The sequence below is a fragment of the Orcinus orca genome, chromosome 3 (assembly GCF_937001465.1).
Source record: "Orcinus orca chromosome 3, mOrcOrc1.1, whole genome shotgun sequence".
Classification (NCBI taxonomy): domain Eukaryota; kingdom Metazoa; phylum Chordata; class Mammalia; order Artiodactyla; family Delphinidae; genus Orcinus; species Orcinus orca.
Genome location: NC_064561.1, coordinates 12,352,613 through 12,377,928, shown reverse-complemented (window position 1 = coordinate 12,377,928; position 25,316 = coordinate 12,352,613). Strand labels below are relative to the sequence as shown.

The 25,316-nt window shown below is 61.9% G+C and overlaps 3 protein-coding genes across 8 annotated transcripts; 2 read left to right on the top strand and 1 right to left on the bottom strand.

The window, feature by feature from the left end:
- Positions 1 to 180: 180 nt before the first annotated feature.
- DDA1 (DET1 and DDB1 associated 1) lies at positions 181 to 9,952 on the top strand. 3 transcript variants are annotated; one of them, XR_004475553.2, is made up of 6 exons: positions 181 to 391; positions 4,955 to 5,031; positions 5,257 to 5,308; positions 6,179 to 6,240; positions 7,209 to 7,378; positions 7,934 to 9,952. XR_004475553.2 is itself a non-coding variant. In XM_033401493.2 (5 exons), the coding sequence occupies exons 1-5, from the start codon at positions 196 to 198 to the stop codon at positions 7,317 to 7,319; spliced, it is 498 nt and encodes a 165-aa protein (XP_033257384.1). In that variant the 5' UTR covers positions 181 to 195; the 3' UTR covers positions 7,320 to 7,902. The 3 variants fall into 3 exon arrangements, 2 of the variants coding, with proteins under 2 accessions (XP_033257384.1, XP_004277628.1); XM_033401493.2 differs by lacking the exon at positions 7,934 to 9,952 and having other exon boundaries at positions 7,209 to 7,902; XM_004277580.3 differs by lacking the exon at positions 7,934 to 9,952 and having other exon boundaries at positions 259 to 391; positions 4,951 to 5,031; positions 7,209 to 7,902.
- On the bottom strand, positions 9,862 to 20,039 carry ANO8 (anoctamin 8). Of its 3 annotated transcripts, XM_004277579.4 has the most exons (18): positions 19,682 to 20,037; positions 18,803 to 18,913; positions 18,544 to 18,676; positions 18,223 to 18,361; positions 18,046 to 18,142; positions 16,927 to 17,043; positions 16,716 to 16,843; positions 16,457 to 16,618; positions 15,976 to 16,128; positions 15,735 to 15,861; positions 15,555 to 15,610; positions 15,377 to 15,451; positions 13,833 to 14,645; positions 13,394 to 13,585; positions 13,161 to 13,292; positions 12,969 to 13,079; positions 11,405 to 12,080; positions 9,862 to 10,570 (listed from the first exon to the last, which is right to left on the bottom strand). In XM_004277579.4, the coding sequence occupies exons 1-18, from the start codon at positions 19,785 to 19,787 to the stop codon at positions 10,170 to 10,172; spliced, it is 3,729 nt and encodes a 1,242-aa protein (XP_004277627.1). In that variant the 5' UTR covers positions 19,788 to 20,037; the 3' UTR covers positions 9,862 to 10,169. The 3 variants fall into 3 exon arrangements, with proteins under 3 accessions (XP_004277627.1, XP_049564213.1, XP_049564212.1); XM_049708256.1 differs by lacking the exon at positions 13,161 to 13,292 and having other exon boundaries at positions 19,682 to 20,039; XM_049708255.1 differs by lacking the exon at positions 16,927 to 17,043.
- Positions 20,040 to 20,849: 810 nt separating this feature from the next.
- On the top strand, positions 20,850 to 25,136 carry GTPBP3 (GTP binding protein 3, mitochondrial). 2 transcript variants are annotated; one of them, XM_033401492.2, is made up of 9 exons: positions 20,850 to 21,555; positions 21,980 to 22,233; positions 22,343 to 22,429; positions 22,520 to 22,722; positions 22,894 to 22,966; positions 23,062 to 23,205; positions 23,598 to 23,763; positions 23,990 to 24,268; positions 24,442 to 25,136. In XM_033401492.2, the coding sequence occupies exons 1-9, from the start codon at positions 21,344 to 21,346 to the stop codon at positions 24,665 to 24,667; spliced, it is 1,644 nt and encodes a 547-aa protein (XP_033257383.1). In that variant the 5' UTR covers positions 20,850 to 21,343; the 3' UTR covers positions 24,668 to 25,136. The 2 variants fall into 2 exon arrangements, with proteins under 2 accessions (XP_033257383.1, XP_012391254.1); XM_012535800.3 differs by having other exon boundaries at positions 21,442 to 21,638.
- Positions 25,137 to 25,316: the final 180 nt, after the last annotated feature.

The window sequence follows — 25,316 nt, the reverse complement described above, 5'->3', positions numbered from 1 at the left end:
GAGACCGGTGGGATCTCCGGGTGTTGCAGACTACAAATCCCAAGGGGCTTTGGGGGCGCGGCCTCCGCCCACTTCCGGATTTCGCTGCTCTTCGCTTGCAAGTCCCGGGCGGGGTTTTGCTCTCTCAACTGAACTTGACAACGAAGGGAGGCGGCGTGGCGACCAATGGCCGCGTGACTTTGCCGGATCTGGCCAATGGGAGTGCGCAAAGACCGCATAACTTGGAGGCAGGGCCAGAGGGCGGACCAACGACTGAAGGGCGGCCGCACCAGCAGTGTGGGCTGTGCCGTGGCTAGAAGTTACTGTGCGGCGGCTGCTAAGGAGGCGGCTGTGGTGGCGGTGGCGGCGGCTGAGGCGGTGGCTGAGGCGGCGACGGAGGAAACAGAAGATGGTGAGGGTGGCCGCCAGGGCCGTACTCCCCCTCCGCTCGACAAAATGGCGCCGCGGGCCCACCCACCTCCAGTAACCCCCGAGGCCCCTCACCGCCCTGGGGGGCCCGGCCCCGCCCCTCTCTCTGACCTGTCACCTTCGACCCCCCGGGACCCTGCTGTGAGCTTCTTGCTGACCCCGTCCTGGCTCCATCTCCGACCCCTGACCCTATCTAGGTTTCCAGGCCCTGACAACTCATTCATTTCCGGGTCGCGGCTCCCCCGGAAATCGCCTGGGGGTGTGGGGATGGGGTCCCCCGAGACCCCCAACTGAGGCCTCGTCCTCCGGGCGCCAGGCCTGGGCCTTTCCTGTTCGGGAAGGTTTGGGAGGCCGGCCTGAGCGTCGGGGCGGGGAGGGGGCTTGACATCGTGACATGCGGGGCTTTATCGCCAAAGGAAGTGCGACATCGCGAACTGCCTTGGTCCCCCAGAGCCCTGACCCCACCTCCAACATTCCGGTCCCGATCAGCGGGAGCGACTTCATCTCTCCAGTTATCAGGCCCTGTCCCTGTTAAATGAGGGTAGCAATAGTCCAGACTTCATAGGGTTGTGATAATTTGGGGAACTGACGTCTTAAAGGGCTTGGGACAGTGAACGCTCAACAGATGAGCTGGGTGACTCGGGGATGGTGACATTCCCTCCTAGCTGTCTCCTCATCTTGAAGTGGGGATAATGACAACTTTTGGGGAGGTTAAAGTCCCCCTTGGGCCACTCACTCATCCTGGGATTTGGGTCTGGTGGTTCTTTGGGGTTTGGGCTCTCCACCTTGAAGTGGGACACAGCCTCACAGTTGGGCTGAAGCCCCCTTCATTCCCTCCACTCTTTGGCATCCCCAGGGCTGACAGAGGTGATGGAGCTTTTGTCAGGGCAAGTCAAACCCCATTGTTCCTGGACTCAGGGTCCCAGCCCACAAGCCATAGTCCTTGGGATGTGGTGGGGAATAGATAAAAGACTTCTTGTCAGGAAGGATATGGGAAAGTGGTAAGTGGGTTCCTAGCACGTGGGTCCCCAAGCCTGGGTGTTGTCCTTGACTCCTCGCTGCGACCTCATTGCCCACTCCCAGTTCCTAAGAGGGTTCTGTTGGCTCTGCCTCCAAAACGAATTCTGAATCTGTCCACAGCTCCCCACCTGGTCCCGGCACTGCCACCTCCTGCCTGAACACCTGCTCCAGCCTCCTCCCTGGTCTTGCCTCCATCCTGCCCCGCTGGCAGTCTGTAATTCACCCAGAACCAGAGGGAGCTTTTAAAGATGTCAATCAGATAATACCACTATCTAGCTTACAAAACAGTGGGGGGGGCTTCCTGTTGTAACCCCAATGAAACCCACCTCCCCTCCTCAGCTTCCAAGGTCCCTGCCCAGCTCTGTGACCTCATCTCCACCCCCTTCACCCCTCCCCGCTGTGAGCTCCAGCCACAGTGGCCTTGTTTTCACATCTTCACATTCAGTCCCTGCCACCCCAGGGTCTTTGCACCTGTTACTCCTGCCTGGATTGCTCTTCCTCCTGTGAATAACATCTGCTCAGAGGGTCCCTTCCTGATTGCAGGAGGCCCCCATGCCTCCTCTCTCTGCACACCATTTCTTTTCCTCATCTTGCTTTGGTTGGGTCACTGGCAGGCTGCCCACACAGGGACTGGCACACAGATATTCAGCGAGTGTTTGCTGAGGCAATGGACAGCTTCTGGGCCCAGCTGTAGCTAGGATTTGTCTGGCTGAGGTGAGGATTTCTCCCTGTGTCTGAGGCTTGGTTTTCCTGCTTAGCTGACAGGAAGTACTGGCTATGCCCTGTCTGCATTCATTTATTCAGCACACATGCATCGATACTAACAGCTGCCCTCAGGGGTGCTCTGGGCAAAGCTCTCTCCCTGTGTTGTCTTACTGAAACCCAGAATAACCCTGGGAGGGGTCCCTCTTGTAAACCGCGCTCACAACTGGGGCGGCCAGACTGGGAGGTCACCTGCCCCAGGTCACACAGCCAGGGAGGGGCCCATCCAGGATCAGTGCAGGCCTGGGGCTTCGGAGCCTCTCACCACTCTGCTGCCCGGCCCTACGTTAGCCCTGTCAGGGACCCAGGGTTGAGCCAGCCCTGTCCTGCCCTCTGCCTCAGGGAAGTGGCAGTCCAGTGAGGGAACTGGATGTGTAAACAGATGACCTCGTTGGGGTATGAGCGTGCCTCTGGCAGAGGATCCCTGGTAGAGGCTTCCGGGGTGTGGGGAGAGGGAAGGGGGAGGGGGCGTTTCGAGCTGACTGGAGAGTTTGGCGGGTGTTTCCCACGTGGAGAGCAGAGGGGCATTCCTGGAGGGTGGCACGGGCTGAGGAGGTGTGTGGCAGGAGGCTGGCGTGGGCCAAGCCGAGCCAGGGCTGCGGAGGGCTTTGAGTTGGGGCAGGGAGCCCTCCTCTCCTGTAGGTCTCAGGCCTGCATCACTGCCTCTGGGCAGTCCTCCCCATCCCCCAGACCAGCCAGCCTTCCCTACCCCCTCCCCCTGCTCTCATGGGCCTCACATGGCACCTCGTGGTGCCCTGTCCTCATGGCCACTCTGCATTCACTGCATGGCTTTGATCCACACCCGTGTCCCCATGCACTGGCTGTTCCCCGGGGCCAGAAGTAGGTCTGCTGTGGCTCTCCGCAGTGCCCTGGGTCCTGAGAACACCTTGCCGGATGGATGAAGCTGGCCCCATAGTCTGGGGCCGAGCTGAGGCAGGGGTCCTGGGACAGGGGAGGCAGGTTTGAGGCACTCTGAGCTGGCTCTGGGGCCGTAGGTCACCCAGATGTGAGGGCCACCTCCTGGGTGGCAGCAGGAGGCCCGTCCACGTTCCAGCTCCCCTGGCTCACCCATCCTGCTAGGCTCTTGCTGGGGCCCAGCAGAGGAGGGGTTGGGCCCCACAGGGGAGAGGACGCCTGTTTCTGCCGGCACCAGAGGGTGATGGGGGATCCCCTGAACAGCAGCTTCCCCGAGAGCGCAGCGCCTGGGTCAGGCATGGCGATTGAGCACCCGAGGGAGGGTTCACGTAGCCTGTAGGCTCTGAGCCCTCGGCTCTCAGGCAGGAAGCAGAGGCACTGGCATCACAGAACAGGAGCTTGGGCTCTGAGGTTAGGCAAACCTGGGTTCAGTCAGCTTCCTTGTTTTCTCGTTGGGGCTGGGGGACCTCAGATGAGTGTTACATGACCTTTTTGCCTCAGTTTCCTCGTCTGTATGATGGGGTGACTCCAGCTTGGGAAACCCCTGGTCCTCCCCAGCTCTCCCTCTCCAGGCCTGACGACAGCGTTGCCCTCCTGCTCTGCTGGGAAGTCACTCCCTGCCCCAAGTTCTCAGCCTTCATCCCTCTCCGGGGCTCTTGTGCCTCAGTTTCCTGAGGCGGACACAGCTCCCCTTGGCCTTTATTCACCCCCATCTTGTGGCAGAGACCTGCCCTCCACCCAGAGTCAGGGTCTTCCCCTTCCAGAGCTTTCTCCCTTCCTTGTCCAGTTGGTGCCAGAGCGTCAGAGAAAAAGGACTTTCCAAGAGTCAGAGCTGTGAATGAATCTGTCGCTGGCTCCCTGGCACCTTGCGGGCCTGAAACCTCTGGTGCCTGAACCCCTGCCCCAGGCACCGGGGGCAGGGAGGAGCCAGCCTGCTTCCTTTAGGCTTCTGGCCCTCCCCCCAGTGGGAGGCATTCTCCCCTTACAGGGCAGCCTTTGGATGTGGGGACCCCAGGAGCAGCCCTCGAGCCAGCCCTGGTCCACACAGTGTTTGCTGCAAAGCTCAGCCAGTTTTAAAAGGCTGGCACTGGAACTTCCCTGGCGGGCCAGTGGTTAAGACCCTGCATTTCCAGTGCAGGGGACACGGGTTCGATCCGTGGTTGGGGAACTAAGATCCTACATGCCACATGACACAGCCAAAAACAAAAAAGAAAAAAGCTGGCACTGACGCTGAAACTTGGGTTTCTGAGTTTTCTCAGGATTCGGAAGCTCGGTTGACCCCAGGCTTCGGGTCCTGTGTCCCAGCAGCCCCTGTGTCCCAGCTGCCATTTCCCCTTCACCCAGCCTCCTGCTCCCCCACCCCCATGTATTGTCTCATGGACCCTCAGAGTTTCTTAGGGTGGACAAGTCTCCATCCCAGGCTCTATCAAAGGCGCATAAATGGAGGTGAGACCACGAGTTCAGTATTCAGCTAGCACAGAGGACAGGTCTGCAGTCGGATGGGCCCGGGTCCGGCTCCCCACCCCGCTGCTTGCTCCTGACTTGATGCAAGTGTCCTGTCCTGTTTGAGCCTCAGTTTCCCCGCTCCTTGGCCTGGTGACAGGTTTATTGTGAGGACCCTGTGGGAGATCATACCCTTACTCTGGGGTTGGTTACTTTGTTCTGGTCATAAGAGTGGACACATCAGGTGGCCAGCTCAAGGGTGAGTTCTAGAAAACTTGAATGACAGAACAGAAAGAAGGAAACCGGAAGTCACCCGGTAGGTAGCCCACCCGGTCACAGGTGCTCCGAGGGTGGCCCAGCCTGCTGCCTGATTTCTCACTTACCATCTTCCCTGTCTTCTAGGCAGATTTTTTGAAAGGACTGCCTGTCTACAACAAAAGCAATTTTAGTCGATTTCATGCCGACTCTGTGTGCAAAGCCTCGGTGAGTACGTGGGCCGTGAGCGGCCCTCGGGGAAAGGGCCGGGGGTGGTGTGCAGCCCCCAGGTCGGGGTCTTGCCAGAAAGAGGGGCTGAGCTTCAAACCCAGCCCCACTTGAAATCCTCACACGTCTTTTGATCTGCATTGGAGGGCGGGTGCTGAGTTGAGGGGTGAGGGGACCCCAGACCTGTCTACTCTCCTAACCCATGCCTTCCCAACCCTCCCACAGAACCGACGTCCCTCAGTCTACCTGCCCACTCGGGAGTACCCGTCCGAACAGAGTAAGTGGCCTTTGTTGTTCTGTCTCATCCCGGCTGCCAAGGGGAAGGGCCAGAGGGTAGTGCAGGAGGTGACCTGTGGGAAGCTGGGCAGCTCCCAGTCCTTGGGAGCAGCGGGAAGCCTGGCTTTCCCTGGGACCCTCCTGACGTCCACGCCGGCATCCGCGTCCAGCCCTGCAGGGTCCCAAGGTGGCCCTCGTCTGCCGCTTGCTGGCCCTCACCCCCACCCTTGCATCAAGTCAGGCCTCCCCTGCTGGCTCCCTGTCACAGGTCTCGAGACTCATACCATAGGGTGGGGGACCCAGCCCAGGCTGGGGTGGGCAGCTTGGGGAGGGGCGGCTAGGCAGAGGGACCTGCAGGGAAAGGCCTGGAGCCTGCAGAGCAGGGGGATCTCAAGGTTATTTATTGTAGTCACGGTGTTTTCTTTCAACCGTGAAAAAATCCTGGACTCTGCTGGGTGCGTTCTGTGGTCACTGGGGCACAGCATGTGGATCTGTGCTCCTGGTCTGTCTGGGAAGACACCCACGTGACCTGGCATGCCGGGGCTCATTCCCCCGCCCGAGGGTGGAATCCGAGCTCAGCTTAGGACTCGGCCTCTCTCTGGGAAGCAGGGACCCTGTCAGGGCAGCCAGCTTGGGCTCATGGTAGTGGCCTGTGCTCAGGAGGGAGAATGCTTGGCTTCCTGAAATCTCCTCCAGGGTTGGGGGTGGTGACTTGAGTCACACAAAGGCCACCCAGGGCAGGGACAGCCCAGAGGCCAGGAAGGGGTAAGCTCGTCCTGGGAGGGCAGTGCAGGCTGGGATGGGGGCTGGGCCGCCTGCAGCTGGCTCCCCACAGCTTCTTCCTGCAACTTTATCTGTCTTTTCTTCTCAGTTATTGTGACAGAAAAAACAAACATTCTTTTGCGCTACTTACATCAGCAATGGGACAAAAAGGTAAGGCACGTGGGCTCGGGGAAGGAACACAGTGCCCAGCAGGAGGCTCTGAGAAGTGGAAGGACACCGGTGGCTGGGAGACTGGGTGTTCGAGTGGGGCCTTGAGGGCTGAATAGGCGTTTGCTAGGTGATTCAGGAGAAGGAAGAATGCTCTAGAGGAATGGCTGTGCAGAGGCCACAGGGCTCTAGTGCTCAGGGACAGGCAGGTAAGCTGTACTGAAGCCCATCTCCCCACAATTTGTGGGGAGCACGGCCCTGGTGGCAGATAGACTTCAGTGTTGTTACTTGGAGTCTTTGTTCAATGATGAAAAGTACACACGATTAAAAATCCAGGCCCTACTAGGATGCGTAGCTGCTGTGAAAAGTCGTCGCCCCCGTCCTTCCCGTAAGAGGCCACCTTTCTGACAGGATATTTTTTTTTTCTTTCTTGAAAATCTGCACGTGTAGTTTTGCCGTGTGGTCAGATTGTTTTTTTCCCCATAATGGTGAACATTGGACAGTGACCTGCTCTGGGCCAGGTTGGAGGGGGACCCCATGATGAAGTGACTGCTCAGAAAACCCCAGCTCCTGGCCACCCCCGCCCCACAAGCCTTGATTCCCACCAGTGAGGAAAGGAGGTTTTCCCAAATCAGCATGCTTTCCTCTCTGTGGCTATTTGGGGGCTTCCCCGGGTGGCTCACGAGTGCCCTTTGCCCTCCGGCAGGGTGGATGGCTTCTCTGAGTGTCTGAGAAATGCTGTGTGGGGGTCATTGAGAGTTGTGGTGACTCCTTGAAGTGCTTGTCACAGGCTGGTGTCCCCAGGGGACCATGGCTTGGTGGCGCAGGTCCAGGGGGCAGAAGGGGCTAGCCACGGGCCCTAGGTCGACTGCCCGGCTCTGTGATGTGCTGGGGCCCCAGGGCCAGCGTCAGATTTCAGGAGCTCCCCCAGCATGAAGACTCACAACCCCTCCGCTTCCCCTGCCCCCCAGAATGCCGCCAAGAAGAGAGACCAGGAGCAAGTGGACCTCGAGGGTGAGAGCTCGGCACCCCCCCGCAAGGTCGCACGGACCGACAGCCCGGACATGCACGAGGACACTTAAGACTCACACTCCCCCACAGGCGCCTCCTGTCTTGTCTGCTCCTCGCCCGCCCGCCTTGTGTAAGCGCCCTGCCCCGCAACCCCTCCGCCGGCCCACCCACGCCCCACCGTCCACACCACTTCCAACCTCATAGGAGCCGATGTATTTATTTTCCTTGAGTTTTTATTTATGCTGTAAAATGTACCAAGCGATGGTTAAAGGGGACGTCAGACCCAGTAGTGTGATGTTGGTAGATGCTTTTAAAAACAACAATTGTTACTCACCTCCCCCCCTCCAGTTCCCCCTCCTCTCGCCCCCCAGTTCTCCTCTGGAAAACTGGAGCGTGTCTGAGAGGGTCTAGAGCCAGGCCCCTGCTGCAGCCGGCCGGCAGGGGTGGGGGCCCTTCTCCCGGCTCCCACCGGCTGGTTCGGGCCTTAAAGACTTGCCTTGTCTCGAGTTCCACCGGGACCTATTCTGTGCCCAGACCTTGCTCTGAGCATGCGTAAGGGGGAGAAGTCAGCCCTTCCGGATCTTTCTCTTAAGTCATTTTATCATGGACTAGTGCGTGCTCCATGTCCACCCCAATAAAAGGATCTTTCCTACCCGACCTCGCGTCTTTGCTCGGCGTGCCTCAGCCCCAGAGGATGGAGCCACTGAGAGTCGTCCCATCATCACCAAGAGGAGCCGGAAGGGGCCCCCAGACGCTGGGGCCCCAGGACCAGCTGGATTCTCTCGTGGGCCTGCTGCGGCCATCTCGATCAGAGCCAAGACCTGCCCGGACCCGCCCCTCTACCCCAGCCGTCAAGGTGTCCTCGAGGACTGGGACACCCCAGAGAGACGGTCCGTGCTGCCAAGGATGGAGCTGTGGTGGGCCCCACGCCCATGACACTGGCGAGCAGGGCGGCACGCCCACCAGCCTCTGTGGAGACAGCCCAGGTGGCCCGGCCTCACGCCCTCAGAGAGGAGGCACGTGGAGCGCCGCGGGACGCCCAGCCCCAGTGCCCTCAGTCGGCAGGTTCCACGGCTACTCCCGGGAGCCAGCTGGACTGGGCTTGGGGCTGAGCCCGGGGACGTAGGGGGGTATTTGGGCTCCAGGCAGAAGGTTTGAGTTCCTGACCACTGGGCACAGGGCCAGGGGAATGCCGCTGCTTCCCCCGCCAGCCCTGAGTGGGAGCCAGAGTGCTGGAGCTGATGGCTGGGGTGTTGGGGGCAGTGAAGGGTTGGGCTGCGGCGTGCGTGAGGGACACGGGCTGCGGGGGGCGCCTGCCCCAGGTTGTCACCGTGGAGGGCCCAGCCTGAGGCAGACTGCTCCGGCCTGAGCTGCCCCGTGTCTGCTGGGTGGAAGGCTCCTGGATTAGCTGCCCAGCTGTGGGGCCCAGCTCTGGGCGCATGTGCCACGGTGTTCAGTTCCTGTGGTCGTAAGGCAGGTGCTTAGGAAATGCAAGCTTGACTGTGGTCGTGCTGGGGAGGGCTAAGTCCCTGGGGGTTCTCAGACCAGCTTGGAATCCCCAGTCCCAGGGGTTGGCCTGACCCTGGGCAGGCGCGTGGTGTCGCCGTTTGTTGGTGGCAGAGTAGATGGCAGGACTTTAGCTTCAAAGGCCGTGGGGCAGGGCAGGCGCAGGCTTCAGCCTGTCCTTCCCCGAGGCTTGCCCACGCCTCCCTGGCCCCAGGTTCCCCTTTGAGGGGCTGGGTTCTGTCTCCTGCCAGTGCTGTCCACGGTGTGGGCAGGGGTCCCGTGGCCTCCCTGTGGTCTCCCCAGCACAGGCCCATCAGCCAGCCTCCACCCACCCCTCTTGCCTTTACTCTTACTCACTCTGTTCCCCCAAACACCAAACCCTGCCTTCCCACACCTCTGTGCCTTTGCACAGGCTGCTCTCCTGCCTCCAGCGAACCCTGACTTCTCTTTCATGCCCCCCCGCAAGTGCCCCTTCCTCACACTGGCTCCCCCAGCCCTGCCTGGGGTGGGGCCCGTTGGGCCCTGAGCCTTTGTATGTGGACACACCTGAGGGTGGGAGAGGCCATGTCCATCCCTGATCACAGTGAAGGGTCCCAGCGAATAGGGTCTGACAGCTGTCCCACAGTGGGGCATCCCGGCCCTTCCCGGAAGCCACACCCCAACATGCCATCCCCTCAACATCGAGACTCAGGCACCAGGTGCCTTCTGACTTACACACCCAAGTTCTCCCCGCAGCCCTTGACTCCTCAGATGGCAGCCTGGGAGGCGGGTGTGCCAGAAAGGGTAGCCCTGCACGACTGAGGCCGACTCAGGACGCAGGCCCAGGGCCCAAACTGCTGAATCCTATCAGCACTTTGAGATTTCTTCCTTAGTCTAGGAGGCCGAAGATGGGGCCTGAGGCTCTGCAGCTCCTCCCAGGGGCCCCTGGGCCTGGATTTTTGGAGTTTTCCAGCCATGGCCTGGAGACCCAGTTCTTTGGAGGAGTTCCCTAAGGGTCATGGGGGGGGGGGGGGGGGACCCACCCTAGGCCTGCCAGGCCCCCAAAGAGCTGGCCCCAACCTCGTCATTGGGCCCCTTACGTCCCTTTTCCACAGCTCCGCCCTTCGGCACTGTTGAAATATACTTTTTATTGCATTTCTGCCGTTTTACAAAAATATGACAAAATAAATTAAAAACAAATAAATAATCGCCTATTCTGTGTGTGTTTTCTGTTGTTTTGGGGGGGTTTCCTTTCCTTTCCCCCCATCCTGGTCGAAAGGAAAACGGCAGATAGAGGGGCCCCAGGCCCCCGGCCCTGACCCAGGAGGGGGCAGCCAATACTGGGATACACCGACAGCAGCGTTTTCTGGGTGGCGGCTGCCGCCCCGTCCGTGATTGATATTGCATATGAAAACAGGAAGGCAGGGCGGGCGGAGCTAATGCCAGCCGCTGGGCCAGCACACGGCCTGGGGACTGGGACTGGGACTGGAGCTGGGGCTGGGCGACGGTGCCGGGGGCTCCGGGGGCTCGGAGGTGGGAGGCAGCGGCGGCGGCGGGAGGCTGTAGAAGCTGGCGTCCCCCGGCAGGACGCCAGCTGCCGGGGCGGGCAGGGGCCCGGCGAGGGCGCAGGGCGGACACTCGGCGGCGGCGGCGGCAGGGGCCTGGCGGGGGGCGGCGCCCTCGCCCCCGCAGCCCCACGGCCCGTCCCACTGCCAGCAGCCGGCGGGTGGCGTCGGGGGCCGGGGCAGCGGTGTTGGCGGCGGCGGCGGCAGCGGCGCAGGGCTCCGGCTGCGGCGGGTGCGGAGGGCCGGGGCGCCCACCGGGGCCGGCGCTGTCCCTGCGGAGGCGAGAGGGGCCGTTCCGGGGAGATGCCGGCCCCGCCGCTGGACCCCGCTGGGGACCCTGCCCGCGCTCCCTCCGGGCTTTCAGGCACATGGAGGGCCTTATTGCTTCTGATCAGTGACAAGGGGTGGGCTTCTTCGGGTGCATCCCCCGCCTCTGGGCACTGGGCCCCTCCCCGTCACGGAGAGAGGACGGTCTGAGGAAGTCCCTCTGACTTCTGACCTATATCCCTGGTGCTACAGCTGCCACCTCTTGGGCTCCCTGGGATGGGCTGCTGGACTCCGGGCTGGGACGGGGTGGGAGGGGCGGCAGTGAGGCCTGTGGCTCTGCTCGGCACACGTGTGGCTGCAGCCCTGAGCTCCCTGGGTGGGCGGCCTGAGCTCCACCTCCCAGAAAGGCCACCTCGAACAGCTGGGCTGCAGGATGGGGACTTGCATAGAGGCCTGGGGGTCCAGGGCCCCCAGAGTGAGCTGGGTGTAGGGTCTCATGGGGGCAGGAGAGGAAGGGCCAGGTGGTGAAGGGGCCTCCCTCATCTCTCCTGGCACTGGAGCATGGCAGGCCGTGCGAGGGGCGCTGGGACGAGGGGCTTTGGCATCCCTCCCCAGGGGTGAGGAGGGTCAGGCACAGGGCTCCAGGCTCTCCGGGGTCCCGGAAAGACTGGGTAGGCTTTGACCAAGAGGCTCCATGTACCACATACCCAGGTTCCCAACCGGTACCGGGAGACGGGGCCTCCTCTGTCCCCTTCAGCCCCTCTCCCCAGGCCTGGACACCCCACCCCTATCCCCAAAGCCCGGCCCAGAGTCCCCACCCCCGAGTTAAAGCTTGTGACCTGAGCCTTCCTCTTCGGGCCGGGGTGTGTCCGGCTCCTCAGCTGCGGCCTCGTCTGCCGGCCCACTCCGCTGGGCTCGGCTACCACCACTGCCACCGCTGGGGGTCCCGTCCTGCCGGGCCTGCCCGCCCGCCCCGTTGGACCCGGCCTCAGCCCGGGCCCCGCCGAAGGGGAAGAGCTTGCTGGCGTGGAAGGCCTTGGGCGGCGAGTGGCTACGCTCTGGGTCCCGCCGGGTCTCGGGTGACTTGAGGAATTTGAAGCTGAGGAAGGCCGGCAGGCGGGTGTCACTGCCTGTGGGAGACGGGGCAGGGGGCGGCCGGGCAGTGAGGTTGGCCCCCGCGCCGGCCAGCGAGGATGCAGCCCCGGACGACAGGAACTTGCCCTGCAGTGGGATGATCTGCTTCAGCTTCATGACGTTGTTAGGTGCCAGCAGGGACCCCGGGCGCTTGGGCCGCTCCGGCCCATGGCCTCCTGCCGCCCCACTGCCCTTGGCCTTGGCCGAGGCCTTCTCTGGGGCAGCAGGGTCCAACCCGGAGCCCTCAGCCCGAGCTTCCTCCCGGCCACTGGCGTCGCGCTCCCTGCGGGCATGATGTTCTGCGTGGCGCTGGCGTTCCTCCTCCTCTCGCCTCCGCCGCTGCTGCTGCTGGTAGCGGTGCTGGGCCTGGCGCTCATGTCTCTGCGGGCAGAACGGGGCCATTATGGGGACACTGGGAAGAGCAGGCGGGCGAGCAGGCACCAAACCAGGCCCGGGCCCATGCCGGCGCTCTCCTGCGGAAGTTGGGAGAGATCCGAACGCTTCTTGGGTACCAGCTGCATCCCTGGACCCACCCTGGGGCTCTCTGCAGAAGTGGGGAGAGATCTAAACACTTATGGGGCACCAACTGCATCCCTGGACCCATGCCGGTGCTTTCTGAGGCCTGAGAAGAGAACGAACATTTACTGGCCACCGCCTCTGTCCCTGATCCCCTGCCAGACACCGTCTTAGGAATTGGGAGAGTGTAAACAAATATTGGGCCTCAGTGGTTCCCTGCTTTCTGGAGAACTGGTGAGAGACAGAGCTGTGACTGCCCCATCCAGTGGCCGGCAGCCACACACGGCTTTGTCAATTTAAATAACTGCAAAGAAAAAGTCTGTTTCTCAGTGGCACCAGCCCCGTTTCAAGTGCTCGTTGGTCATCTGCAGTGAGGGGCTACGTCGGCAGCACGGAAACAGAACGTTTCCATCATCGTGGAGAGCTCCATCGGTTGGCGCCAGTGAGCTCCCTGGCCTTCTCTGCAGCTTTCTGAGGAATGCGGCAGAGGCTTGGGCTTCTAGGAAGCGTCAGCTGTGTCTCTGGCCCCCAACAGGGCAATGCTGGGCAAGCTGGTGGATGACAGTTCGTGAGTGCCAACCTGGTGCTGGATGCCACCAGGATCCCAGAGGGGACCAGGCCCTTTCGGAACGCTAATTATTACACCAGGCTCTGAACACCCACCCTCCTGCTAAGGACTGGACGGCCAGCCAGGCTAGGTGGAGAAGCCCCACGGAGCAGAGACATAAAGCGCACTCACCCCAGCCCACATACCTTGAAGGCCTCCCGGCGCTGGTACTCCAGCTTGGCCATCTCCTCAGCCACCCAGCCCGGGATGTCGGGGATGGCCACGTGGATGAGGTACTTGAGAAGCAGAGCGAAGTGCTGAGGTGACAGAGGAGGAGGCTGCAGGCACGGGGACACCCACCCGCCGCCTGGCTCCCCCAACCCGGCCGCCAGCCCCACCTCAAGCACCACCACGGACACGATGGCCGCCTCGGGGCTGAGCCAGGGGAAGAGGCGCTGCAGCTGCCCACACTGGCCAATTAGATAGCAGTTGACTACGATTGCCAGGACGCCCATGGCCTCCATCACCTTCTGCAGGGGGATAGGCGGGCTCAGGGGGTGCCCAGCCACCCTCCCCAGCACCCGCTCCTCCTTGGTGCACCCCGGCTTGGGGCCCTCAGCCCTCCCCCCACCTGCCACTGGCCAATGCTCTCCACCCGCTGCCCAAAGGGCCGCTGCAGCCCCGTGCACAGCTTGAGGGCATCACTGCGGATCTCGATGAGGTTGTTGATGAGGGCGCAGAGGGCAGCCAGGGGGAAGGCAGACGAGAAGAGCACGACGTAGCCAAACTGCACAAACATCTCCTGGTAGTCCTGGAACGTGTCCTGTGGGCGGGCACCTGGGTGGGGCCTAGGGCTCTCCCTCCGCCCGGGACACCTCCTCCCTCGGACCACCTTCCTCTCCTCAAGCCCACCCCCCAGATTATTCTGCATGGACCCAGAGCTCCCCCTCGGGCAGGTTCCTGACCACATGAAGGGTCCCGTTATTCCCTCCCATCACCCCCAGGCCCTCCACCTCACTGCGCTGCGCCCCTCGGAGGGCCCGGCCCCTGCCCTCAGGCGCCCTCCTCACCTCGTATTTCTTCATACAGCTCTCGAGCTCAGCCTGGGTGAGCTGGGCCGAGTGTTCCTCCTCGGGTGGGTCGATCCAAGATGACCGGTTCTGCCGCCGCTGCTTCCGGGCTGAGTCACCCAAGCCCGGCTCTGGGTCTGGGCCCCCATCGGGGCCCTGGTCGCGGCCCTCACCTCTGGCCCAGCGGAGCAGGACAGCCGGGGGCTCCCGTTCAGGGCTGCTGGGAGCCCCCTCGGCCTCATCGTCCTCCTCGGCCAGCGTGAACACGCCAGCTTCCAGCCCCTTCTCCACCATGGTGGGGCTCCCCTCCTCCAGGAGGGCCTCCGGGCTTGGGCCCAGCCGCCGCCGCCCAGCCCCCCGCTCAGCAAAGCTGACCTTCTTCAGCCGAAGCCCGCAGTCCAGGAGGCCGCCCTCCTCGCCTTCCTCCTCCTCGTCCTCCTCCTCTTCGTCCTCCTCCTCCTCCTCGTCCTCCTCCTCCTCCCTGCCCCCCCGAGGCCCGTCCCCCACCTCCCCACCTTCCCCCGCTGGCCGACGCTCCATGGTGGACTCCTCCTCCTCCTCAGGTGCCCCGCAGGCCCCACTGAGACACCTGCGGCCCCCGCCACCGCTGCTGCCACCGACACCCTCTTCAGCCTGGGCTTCGAGGTGGCGTGCAGGGCGCCGGAGGCTCAGTAGGCCAAGCAGGGCACGGGCCAGCTCCCAGGCAGCCCGCAGGCCAATCTCGCCACGGCCCAGCCGCCGGTACAGGTGCGGCTGCAAGACCTCTCGAACATTCTGGAGGAACTGGCGGGTGATCAGCAGCGTGGCCAGCATCTGGGGGCAGGAAGGGGGTGGAGAGAGGCCACGTGGGGGGCGGGCGGGGCTCTGGGCACCGGGACCGGCTGCGGGGACTGGGCACCCGCCCTCCCGAAACACGCTTCCAGACACACCCTGAACCCAATTTGGATGTCCCTGGACACGGAGGCAACCCCAAACCGCAGCTGGGCAGGTCACAGCGCTCCTAGCCAATCTCCTGGGCAGGCCATGGCTTCCCTGCTTGCAGCACCGCCCAGGAGCTCACTCAGCTGGTGGCCAGGGCCTCCGGGGGCTCCTGCCACCTGCACCCCGTCAGCGGAAGCCCATCCCCTCAGAGCATGCACCCTCGGCTTGGTGTGAGGCCCCCAGCATAGCCACATTGCCCACCCCGGCGAGGCCCCGAGGGCTCGCCACCTGCCAGTACTTTGGCCCGGGCCATGAGCAGGAGGCCCCGGAGGGAGAGGAGGAGAAGGCAGAACCGCAGGGCCGCGAGCGGGACCAGCACCGCCCAAAGCTGCCGCTCGAGGCTCTGGGACAGGGACAGGACGATCAGGAGCTGTGGAGGGACCGACGGACAGGTGGACATACAGATGGAGGGACGACAGGTAGAGAGAGGACACACAGACGGACAGAGAGGAGAGAAGGATGGAGGAGGGGGGGAGGGGCTGTAGAGCCCATGGACCCATCGGGCCAGGTCTGGCCCCCCCACTGGCTGCCATGGGGGGCACTGCTTCAGGCCGGGGTCTTACCTCTTTCAGGCGCTCCATGTCCTTGAGGTAGAAGCCAATGTAGAAGAGGCTCAGGTATGAGTTGACGAATTGGAACTGTGGGAAGCAGGCAGGTGGGCGGTCACCCTGCCACCTCTGTCCCCAGGAGCTCCCGTGTATCCCCTGCAGAACCCCTGCCTGCCTGCTGGCCACCACTCACCAGGACAACCTTGATGATGAGGTGCTTCTCGTAGGCGCTCTCCAGCCGGTAGTTCTCTGCGGGCCAAGGAGGCGAGTGAGGGCGTGGCCCAGACCATCATGGGCAGCAGGCACACCCCACAGGGCGGCGGGGCCCTTCCTCCTGGGGGTGGGCAGTGGGACCTCCCCTCGCAGGGCATACCCATGTCGTTGAGCCAGACGGCCAGCTTCTTGTAGCCCTCGGCGCTTGCACTGACCAGCAGGGCCAGCATGACTTTGGGCAGGAAGCGGGCGAGACGGGGCAGCCCCTTCACGCTCAGCACCAGCTCCTGCAGGGGCAGGGCGTTCACAGGTCACCCCGGCAGCTGGGCTCCGCTCACGGCACACCTGGACAGGTGGCCGCCAGGTCGGGGCCAAGGCCAGGGCTAGGGGCTGGAGGTCACCTGCAGCTGGAAGCAGCCGAGCATGAGCAGGAACACACAGGCCAGGCAGGTGAGGCACAAGGGGAGACTCACAAGCAGCTGGAAAAGCAGCCGCTTCCAGGGCGGGTAGTAGAACTCCTCGGCCCGAGTCACGGGGCTGATGCGCCGCACGCCCTGGCAGAGGGTGGGGGCCCGGCCCCACGTGAGATCAGAGGGGCTGCCTCTGCCCTGCACCCTTCCCGACCCTTCGACCTCAGTGTCTCTTTGTCATGCTCTGCTACTGCGGTGCCTGCGCCTAATGCACCCTTCCCAGCCCCTCAAAGCCAATTTCCCACCCCTCTCCCTTTGGGCATGGAGAGTCCCCCACTTGGCACACCATCTCAGACGCTGCAGCCCTACTTCACCCCTCCCTTTGTTCTTGCAATGCTCCTTGCCCAGTACGTTTTCTCTTTTTTTTAACCCCATTCTCAAAGCCCCTGAACTCAGATCCCCCCTGACTGACCCTGAACTGGGGCCGCGGCTCCTCCACAGCTTCCCCGGGTGAGTCCAGCGTCCCCCACTTGTAGGCCAGCTCTGCTCCCCTCCGTTTCCACTCCTCCAAGAAGAGCGTTGACCAGACTACGTTGAAGAGGGCAAAGACCACGCAGGATACATCCCGGCTCGTCTGGGGGTGGCAGAGGAGGGCTGAAATGTTGGCTGGCCCAGTCCAGGGAGGAAGGTGTCTTGGGTGTCCCAGCCCCTGTGCAGTCCACACCCGGCACCTGATCAGCCTCTGTGAATGTGTACAGGACAGAGCCGAAGACCGCCGGGTACACCATCGCCGATGTGTAGAAACCCAGCCAGGCGAAGTACATGGCAATCTTCACGCCAAAGTAGTCGCAGATCTCATCTGCCAGGGACAGGGGTGTCCCAGTCAGCCCTGACTGTCTCCTGGGACCCCACCCCCACCCCCACCCCCTGGCCGGACCACACCTAGAGGCTGGTTTTCACACACAGCCTGCACCCATGACTTCATGAGGCGGTTCAGGATGCGCTGCTCGTGGACTGGGAACACCTGCTGGATGATCCCGCGGGCCGCCAGTTCAGGGACTGTTGGGGGACAAGAACCCTTCTGCCTGTGCTGGGCCTGGCCAGCCCCCCTCGGCTGAAACCCAAGTCATAGCTTTTTGCCTGCTCTTAAACTCGCAGAGGCTCTTCCCAGGAGAGGAGTTCTTAGTGGAAGGAATATCCGGTTCTTCCTCAAAATTTGGGAGGTGCAGGGGCAGGAGGGGAAGGGTGCAGGAAACCTGAGAAGGTGGGATCCCAGTGGGGAATCACTTTTTTTTTTTTTTTTTTTGGCCACACCGCACGGCTTGCGGGATCTTAGTTCCCCGACCAGGGATCGAACCCGGGCTCCCTGCAGTGGAAGTGTGGAGTCCTAACCACTGGACCACCAGGGAATTTCCCTGAACCACTTTTTTTTTTTTTTTTTTTGCGGTACGTGGGCCTCTCACTGTTGTGGCCTCTCCCATTGCGGAGCACAGGCTCCGGACGCGCAGGCTCAGAGGCCATGGCTCACGGGCCTAGCCGCTCCGCGGCATGTGGGATCTTCCCGGACCGGGGCACGAACCCGTGTGCCCTGCATCGGCAGGCGGACTCTCAACCACTGCGCCACCAGGGAAGCCCTGAACCACTTTTTTAAATAGAGCTATTTGGCCTCAGCTCATTGCTCCAGATGTCTGAGGAATGGTGCAAAGCTGGCATTAGAAGGTGAACGTGCAGCGGCTCGTTTCCTGGAGGGGAAACTGAGGCCCAGGGCTGCACCACACAGTACGCGGAGTGCTGTCCATGGTCCTGCCCCTACCTTATCCCAGACCCAGAGAGAAGGATTTCTCCCGGACCTGCCTCCGAGGGGACAAGCCCCACCCCTTTGCTGAGGCCACACCCCTTCAGCTCATTGATTGATCTCCAGGCCCCGCCCAACTCTTCAGTAGTCCCTGATTGGTTGCATCTAGGCCTCACCTTCCTAACCCTCCTACTTTGATAGCTGTCCTCTAAGAGCCCCAGCCAACTCCCCACATATGATTGGAAGGTTGGGACCGCCTCACTCACTGATTGGCTGGTCCTCCAGAAAGCGCACATTGTGCAGTGCCTCTCCCTGCTTGGCACGGAGGTTCTGCAGCCAGAAGCGGATGATGCTCTGGCGCTCCTGCAGGGGACAGGGCGTGAGCACAGGGAGCAGCCGCCCACGGGCTAGGAATGTGCGCTGGGGGCCAGAGCCGGCCGCACCTGGGAGGTGAAGAAGCGCAGCTCACTCTCCACATTCTCGTAGATGAAGTCCTCCTCGCAGGAGAAGCCGCGGGTGCCCCCGCCAAACTCAGTCTTCACTGCTTTGCGCAGACCCAGCTCGTCGGCCCCTCTGAGTAGGCTGCAGGAAGGGCAGGGGAGGTGGGATCAAGGGGAGACCCTGGCTCACCATCCTGGAACTAGGGATGGTGTACCTGGTGGCCGTCAGGGACAAATGCGGGGTGGCTGGACCTCGCAGTTGGTGCTTGGAAGGGCGGGGAGCTGAGTAGCAGGGTCAGCGAGAGGCCAGGGACAGGGACTCGCCTCTCATACGTGGCGGTGACGAAGAAGGCGTAGGCACGCGTGTGGCGATGGTGGCGGACTTGCACGATGAGCTCGGGGATGCCCACGCGGATGTGGTTCAGCAGCCATAGCAGCGTGTGGTCATCGGTCGTGTCTGCCAAGGGGCACAGGGACCGATAGCTCTTGTCACGGGTGGTCTAAGGCCTCCTGCAGACTCCTACTCAGGGGAGCCCAGCTCAAGGGAGCTCACTCTGGACCCTGGGGGGATGGACACAGGTACCTGGGAAGGTCATCAACACGTCGCAGTTCTCTGTGGGCACCGTCTTCATCCATGCCTTGTGGGACACCAGGTACCGACCCACCTGCAGGAGCCGCTTCCCAAAAAGCTTATCTGGGGAGCAGGCAGGGCAGGCTGGGGTCAGACCATTCCCGGATCAGAACCCTGGCCTCCAGTCTTGGTCCCTCCAGCCCTTGCCCCCGATCACACACTTGCCAGGGCTCCTCGGCTCTCAGCTTGGCATTCAAGGCCCTGCGAGCTCTGGCCTTGGGTTGTTTCCTTCCCTCCACGTCCTTGCACCAGCCAGGCCCTTCTCCAGGAATGCCCTTCCCCCAGGTCCTCCGTTACAAATCTTACTCATTCTCGAGGCCCAGCTCCGCCTCCAAAACCACAATCGATGGGGCGCTCACTAGCAAATCTGAGCGCCTCACCACATTATGTCAGTGCGTCCTCATAGCTGGGCGCGGTTCTTACCCCCATTTCACAGGCGAGGAAACTGAGGCCCAGAGCATTTAAGTCACGCGCCCAAGGTCACACAGTCGAGCAGGGATTCGAACCCAGGACTGTACGATTCTGTAGCCTCTGTGGAGAGGCTCTCTCAAGCGCATCACTGCTCGGCAGCGATCCGGTAGCCCAAGGGGTGACTGGGCTCAGCCCTGGGCTGGGGTTCTAGGAGGGGCGTGTCGGTGTCCCTGCGCTGGGAGCCCCCACCCGCTGCACCGTCCCAGCCGCGCCCGCCCGGCCGCAGCCGCTGTGCCGGAGGAGCGGGCCCCTCGACTGGACTCCAGACCGGGACCGCTGACTCCAATCCCCTCCCCGTACAGCCGCCGCGAACACCCCAGGCACCTGCCACCCTGTCAGATCCAGGCGCTGCACACATACCCAGAACTCCGGACGCCGGGGCTGCAGGCTCGCCGTCCGGCGGGGGCCTCTTGCCACGCTCACCCTCCAGGGACGTGCCCCCGGTGCCGGAGGCAGTTTCGGCCATTGCGAGGGCAGGGCAGGTCAGGGGCTGCGGGCGGCTCAGGCGCTGGGGGACCGCGGGCTCATGGGGCGGGTGCAGCCACGGAGCGCGCCAGAGGAGGAGACAAAGGCCGCGCCCGCCCGCGCCGGCCGCCGTCCCCGCGTGCCCGAGCGCTGCTTCTCGTCCCCGCCCGCGCCGAACCTCGATTCTCCTTCCCGGCCCCGGACACGTCTTTCTCTGGTTCTCGACTCCGCCCGTGTTGTTTTCTGGGTTTCGTTCTTGCCCGCCCACCTCGCTCTCTGGTGCTCGTTCCCGCCCGCACCGAACGTGCGTTCTCTTCCCGATCCCCGCCCGCCCCGGGCCTGGATTCTCCGCTTCGGAGCCTTAGTTTCGCCATCGGTTTGGAATCTGAGATGCAGGTCCTGCCTTATGACCTTAGCACATGCTGTTTAGCTACCTAGGTCACTCTTCACGCCCTCTTTGTCCCGTTAACCCCTGCACCCTTCAGGATGTAACGTCCTCAGGGAGGACCCGATAGAGTTACCAAGTTTAGCAAATAAAAATACAGTCCTCCTAGTTAAATGTGAATTTCAGATAAATGAATAAATTTTTAGTATATCCCAAATATTGCCTGGGACATAGTTATACTAAAACGTTACTCCTTGTTTATCTAAAATCTACATTTAACTGGGTGCCCTGTATTTTGCCTGTCACCCAGACCCCCTGACCATCCTGTGTAGCCTCCTCCGTTAGACTGACAGGCCAGCGAGGGCAGGGACCCAGACTGATTCTTAGTGGTCACACGGTAGGCGTTTGATGTATACTTTTGACAGATGGAACAACTCGGAGACTGCGAATGTCATCATTCGCCCGTCTTTTACAAATGAAAAAACTGAGCAGGGCGAGGCGTGAGGTCATTAGAACTGTGTCCTGTTCCCGTCTTCCCGAAATACAGGCGGGCTGCCCGCTCTCTCCGTCCAAGAACCAGAAAATTAGCCGCGAGAAAACACCCCCGGAGACCCCGCCCATCTGGTGCCTGGAATTCCACCATCTGCGCTTTATTTCGCGAGCCGGCGCTGTCCTGGGTTAACCTGAAAGTAATCTTTGAGACTCCCCTTTCTGGCTTCCGGGGAGCCAGAGACAGACCGGACACTCAACTCTGCAGGAGCAGACCTGGGCCAGAGTAGTCCAGAAGGGAAAGAAGACTGTGCTGGGGGTCCTTGGGAGGTTTCCTGGCGGAGGGGGACCTTGGAGCTAGGCACTGAGGCAGAGTTTGTCAAATGAAGAAGGATATCCGAGGCCGAGGGTACGGCGGGAGGGAAAGATGGGGAGGGGCGAGAAACTGTAGAGTTACGAGAAAACAAGTAGAAGTCTTCCCAGAAATTTTGACAAGATTTTCCCAGAGCCAATGCGTAGGTCCCCCGGAACTCATCACTCCCGCCACTGAGACGCTCTTGCTTCGACTCAAACACTCGCCTCTATAATTCCCACTGCTCTATGCCAAGCCCTGTCCTTACTTCCACCTCTCACTTCCGGTGTCTAGGATCCCGGCCGCTCTAGGATCCTAAAAATTCTGTCCAATGTTGCCGGTGGAACACCCTTTCACTGCACCCCGGCGTGCAAGCCCCTTGCCTCTTTCCCTGGCATCAGCCAGTAGAAGCGAAGATCTTCAGTGGGTGGGCGGTACGTCTTCTAAGGGGCCCAATGGTAATCGAGAATCGTTGAGCGCTTTACCAGTCGTGCCGCGGAGTGGGCGGGGCTTCCTGCTTGGACTTGCAGACTCCCGGGCTGGGTGAGCAGGAGTGTCGCTGGTTGCGAATCCATGTGGCGGGGGCTGTGGACCCTGGTAGCCCGGGCGGCACGTGGGCCTCGCAGGTGGGGCGACCTGGGGAAGGAGTGTGACAGCGTAGGGCGCTACTTGGGCCCCAAACCCTCTCCCTGGGATCTGGGGGCGCAGTTCCCTGCGGCAGAACCACCTTTCCCCTTCTTCCAAGCCCCAATCTGTCCATCCCCCTGCCGCAGAGCCCACATCTGGGTCAACTTCTGCTCTCAGAGATCTCAATCCAGTCATCTTCCGGCCTCAGACCCTCCAGTCTGTCCATCCCCTAGCCGCAGAACTTCCACTTGGGTCAGCTCCCGACCATCGAGCCCACTATCCACCTGCCACTCTGACGGCAGATTTCTCAGATGCACTGACTGACTCTCCTCCTCTCCAGTCCCAGACCGTGCACGCGCCAGGGCAGTGGCGCCCCGGCCCCCGGTTCCGGAGCCACTGTCTTCGCGCTGAGCTCCGGCCAAGGCCGCTGCGGCATCGCGGTGATCCGAACCAGCGGCCCCGCCAGCGGCCAGGCCCTCCGGAGCCTCACGGCCCCCCGGGACTTACCCCCGGCCCGCAAAGCCTGCCTGCGCCTGCTCAGCGACCCCCGCTCTGGGGAGCCTTTGGACCGCGCGCTGGTGCTTTGGTTCCCGGGTGAGGGGCTCCAGATCCAGAACTGCATGTAGCTCCGATGACCCAGCTTCCTCCTTCCAGGCGTTGCCCAGGCTGTATCCTCCTGACACCTATCTCCTCAACATACTAGGTCCCCAGAGTTTCACGGGTGAGGATTGCGCGGAGTTCCACGTGCATGGAGGCCCGGCTGTGGTGAGTGGTGTCTTGCAGGCCCTGGGTGAGTCTGCAGCCTTGGGTTTGAGGTATGGCTATGTCGGTGGGCCTAGGTAGGGGCCAGGGGGGCTCAGGACCCTGGACCTTCCCGTAGGCAGTGTGCCAGGGCTGCGGCCTGCGGAGGCAGGCGAGTTCACCAGGAGGGCGTTCGCTCACGGGAAGCTGAGCCTGACCGAGGTGGAGGGGCTGGCGGATCTGATCCATGCAGAAACAGAGGCACAGCGGCGGCAGGCCCTGAGGCAGCTAGATGGGGAGCTGAGCCATCTCTGCCGCGGCTGGGCCGAGACCCTCACTAAGGCAAGTACAACATTCGCTCATACCTTGCCTCAGAGACCCTACCTAACCATCTCCTATATTAGCGCTTCCTGTCTATAAGCCTCCAGTCTGACCCCTTATGTCGGGCTGGACCTGGGCATATTGAGGGGTAGGTTTCTGTGTGATCACACTATCCACCCCTCCCTCCCTCAGGCTCTGGCCCACGTGGAGGCCTATATCGATTTTGGTGAGGATGACAACCTGGAAGAGGGCGTCCTGGATCGAGGTGGGTCTGCCTGCCCGGGGGCGTGGGAGGTGGGGACATTTGGCATCTCAGCCCCCCAAGGCCTCCTTACTCCCTCTCCTTTCCTCCATCCACAGCTGACAGTGAAGTGCGGGAGCTGGAGGTGGCACTGGGCGCACATCTTCGAGATGCCAGGCGCGGACAGAGGCTCCGCTCAGGGGCTCATGTAGTGGTTGCGGGACCTCCCAACGCCGGCAAGAGCAGCCTAGTGAACCTGCTCAGTGCGTGGTCAGGGGGCGGGGCCCAGGGCAGGGGGCTAGGAGCGGGCGGGGTGGGGGTGGGTGGCTACCGAGCTTTCAGGGATGGGGAAGGGGCCAGGGAGGTCGAAGAAAAGGTCCAGCCCGGGGCTTCCCTGGTGGCGCAGTGGTTGAGAGTGGCCGATGCAGGGGACGCGGGTTCGTGCCCCGGTCCGGGAGGATGCCACATGCCGCGGAGCGGCTGGGCCCGTGAGCCGTGGCCGCTGAGCCTGCGCGTCCGGAGCCTGTGCTCTGCAACGGGAGAGGCCAAGGCAGTGGAAAAGGTCCAGCCCGGGGGTGGGGGTGGGTGGGGGTGGAGTCTTGGGGAGGGGCTCCCTCATCTCCATTCCTCCCCCTTTCTCTGACCCCACCCCCAGGCCGGAAGCCTGTGTCCATCGTATCCCCGGAGCCTGGGACCACCCGAGATGTGCTGGAGACCCCCGTGGACCTGGCCGGGTTCCCGGCGCTGCTGAGCGACACGGCGGGGTTGCGGGAGGGCGTGGGGCCTGTGGAGCAGGAGGGCGTGCGGCGCGCCCAAAAAAGGTGGGCAGGCAGGGCGGTGGGAGGGGGAAACGGGGCCCTTCCTCTGCTGTTTCAACCGGTTGCATTTATTTTTCATTCTTCCTTAATGAGGAAAGGCTACTAAGCCCCATTAAGTGGGGACCCAGCTATCTGGGGAGGGCAGCTTTTTAAGTTCTGCCTCTGCCCCTGCCCAGTGCTCCTAATTGCTCAACTCTGAGGTCCACGCTCCGTTTTCCCGCTTCCCCAGGCTGGAGCAGGCTGACCTCATCCTGGCCGTGCTGGATGCTTCTGACCTGGCCTCTCCGTCCAGCTGCAACTTCCTGGACACCGTTGTCATCCCTGCGGGAGCCGGGAGCCCAAATGGGCGCAGCCAGCGCCTCCTGCTGGTGCTGAATAAGTCGGACCTGCTGCCAGCTGGGGGCCCAGATCCCAGTGCTGACCTGCCCCCTTACCTGTTGCTGTCCTGCCTGACTGGCGAGGGGCTGGATGGCCTCCTGGAAGCGCTGAGGAAGGAGCTGGCTGCATTGTGAGCCCCCCTTGCCCACTGGGCAACCTCCCTCTGTCCAAGTTCAGGGTCTGAGCCACTGGCTTTGGGCACGAACCTACCCTGCCAGCTCAGTTTTTGTATCTAAAAAATGGGTATGATTCTCTCTCACCCCTTTGAATGTTGAGAGAGACCCCATCCTTTGTCCCTTCCAGGTGTGGGGACCCATCCACAGGCCCACCACTTCTGACACGGGCGAGGCACCAGCATCACCTCCAGGGCTGCCTGGATGCCCTTGGCCACTACAAGCAGGCGAAAGACTTAGCCCTGGCGGCCGAAGCACTTCGGGTCGCCCGAGGGCACCTGACCCGCATCACCGGCGGAGGGGGCACCGAGGAGATCCTGGATATTATCTTCCAAGACTTCTGCGTGGGCAAGTGAGGGGGCGGCCAAAGCTCAGACCCAGGCTGGGTGGACACCCAGAAGCCTTGAGGCATCTGGGAACAGCTTAGGCCAAGTGGGAGTCTCAGCCCCTGGGGGAAGAACTTGACCCCAAACGGTGAAGCCTCTGTGGCTGGTTGTGACCAAGCCACAGCTGTCCAGATTCCCTAGCAGGGACTTGCTGGGGGTTCAGGCCCAGGAGTGGGGCTGAATGGAGGTCTCTTTTGGCACTTGATGCTGGGGGACTAGGAGTGGAGGGTTGGGATGGAGGTCAGAGGGTCTCAGGGGTCTTTGTTTCATAGTTTTTAACTTATTTTGCAAATACCAAAGGAATATTAAAAACTCAGGTGATCCGGAAACATTTAAACACCCCCTCCCTGGGGTCACAGCTTAACTTGTATAATTCCAGAACTTTCTCTGCATGTTTGCATACTTGGGACTGCACCTATAAAGTGTGTTGTATCTTGTATTTTGTACACAAATTGGTGTTTATTGCTCTGCAAGCTGTCATTCCTTTTTGTAGTATTAATCTTGCAACTTTGCTTCTTTTTTTTTAATTTTTAAATTTTATTTTATTCTTTTATAAGTTTATTTATTTATTTATATTTTTGGTTACATTGGGTTTTCGTTGCTGCATGCAGGCTTTCTC

Coding starts and splice junctions, on each gene's coding strand:
- DDA1 (XM_033401493.2), top strand. CDS start 196: ATGGGAGTGCGCAAAGACCGCATAACTTGGAGGCAGGGCCAGAGGGCG. Junction 5,032..5,256: donor ACTCTGTGTGCAAAGCCTCG/GTGAGTACGTGG, acceptor ACCCTCCCACAG/AACCGACGTCCCTCAGTCTA. Junction 5,309..6,178: donor GGAGTACCCGTCCGAACAGA/GTAAGTGGCCTT, acceptor TTTTCTTCTCAG/TTATTGTGACAGAAAAAACA.
- ANO8 (XM_004277579.4), bottom strand. CDS start 19,787: ATGGCCGAAACTGCCTCCGGCACCGGGGGCACGTCCCTGGAGGGTGAG. Junction 12,081..12,968: donor AGCGCCGGGAGGCCTTCAAG/GTATGTGGGCTG, acceptor TTCTGCCCGCAG/AGACATGAGCGCCAGGCCCA. Junction 10,571..11,404: donor GCCCGAAGAGGAAGGCTCAG/GTCACAAGCTTT, acceptor TCGCCTCCGCAG/GGACAGCGCCGGCCCCGGTG.
- GTPBP3 (XM_033401492.2), top strand. CDS start 21,344: ATGTTGCCGGTGGAACACCCTTTCACTGCACCCCGGCGTGCAAGCCCC. Junction 22,234..22,342: donor GCTGGTGCTTTGGTTCCCGG/GTGAGGGGCTCC, acceptor TCAACATACTAG/GTCCCCAGAGTTTCACGGGT. Junction 22,967..23,061: donor AGAGGGCGTCCTGGATCGAG/GTGGGTCTGCCT, acceptor CTCCATCCACAG/CTGACAGTGAAGTGCGGGAG.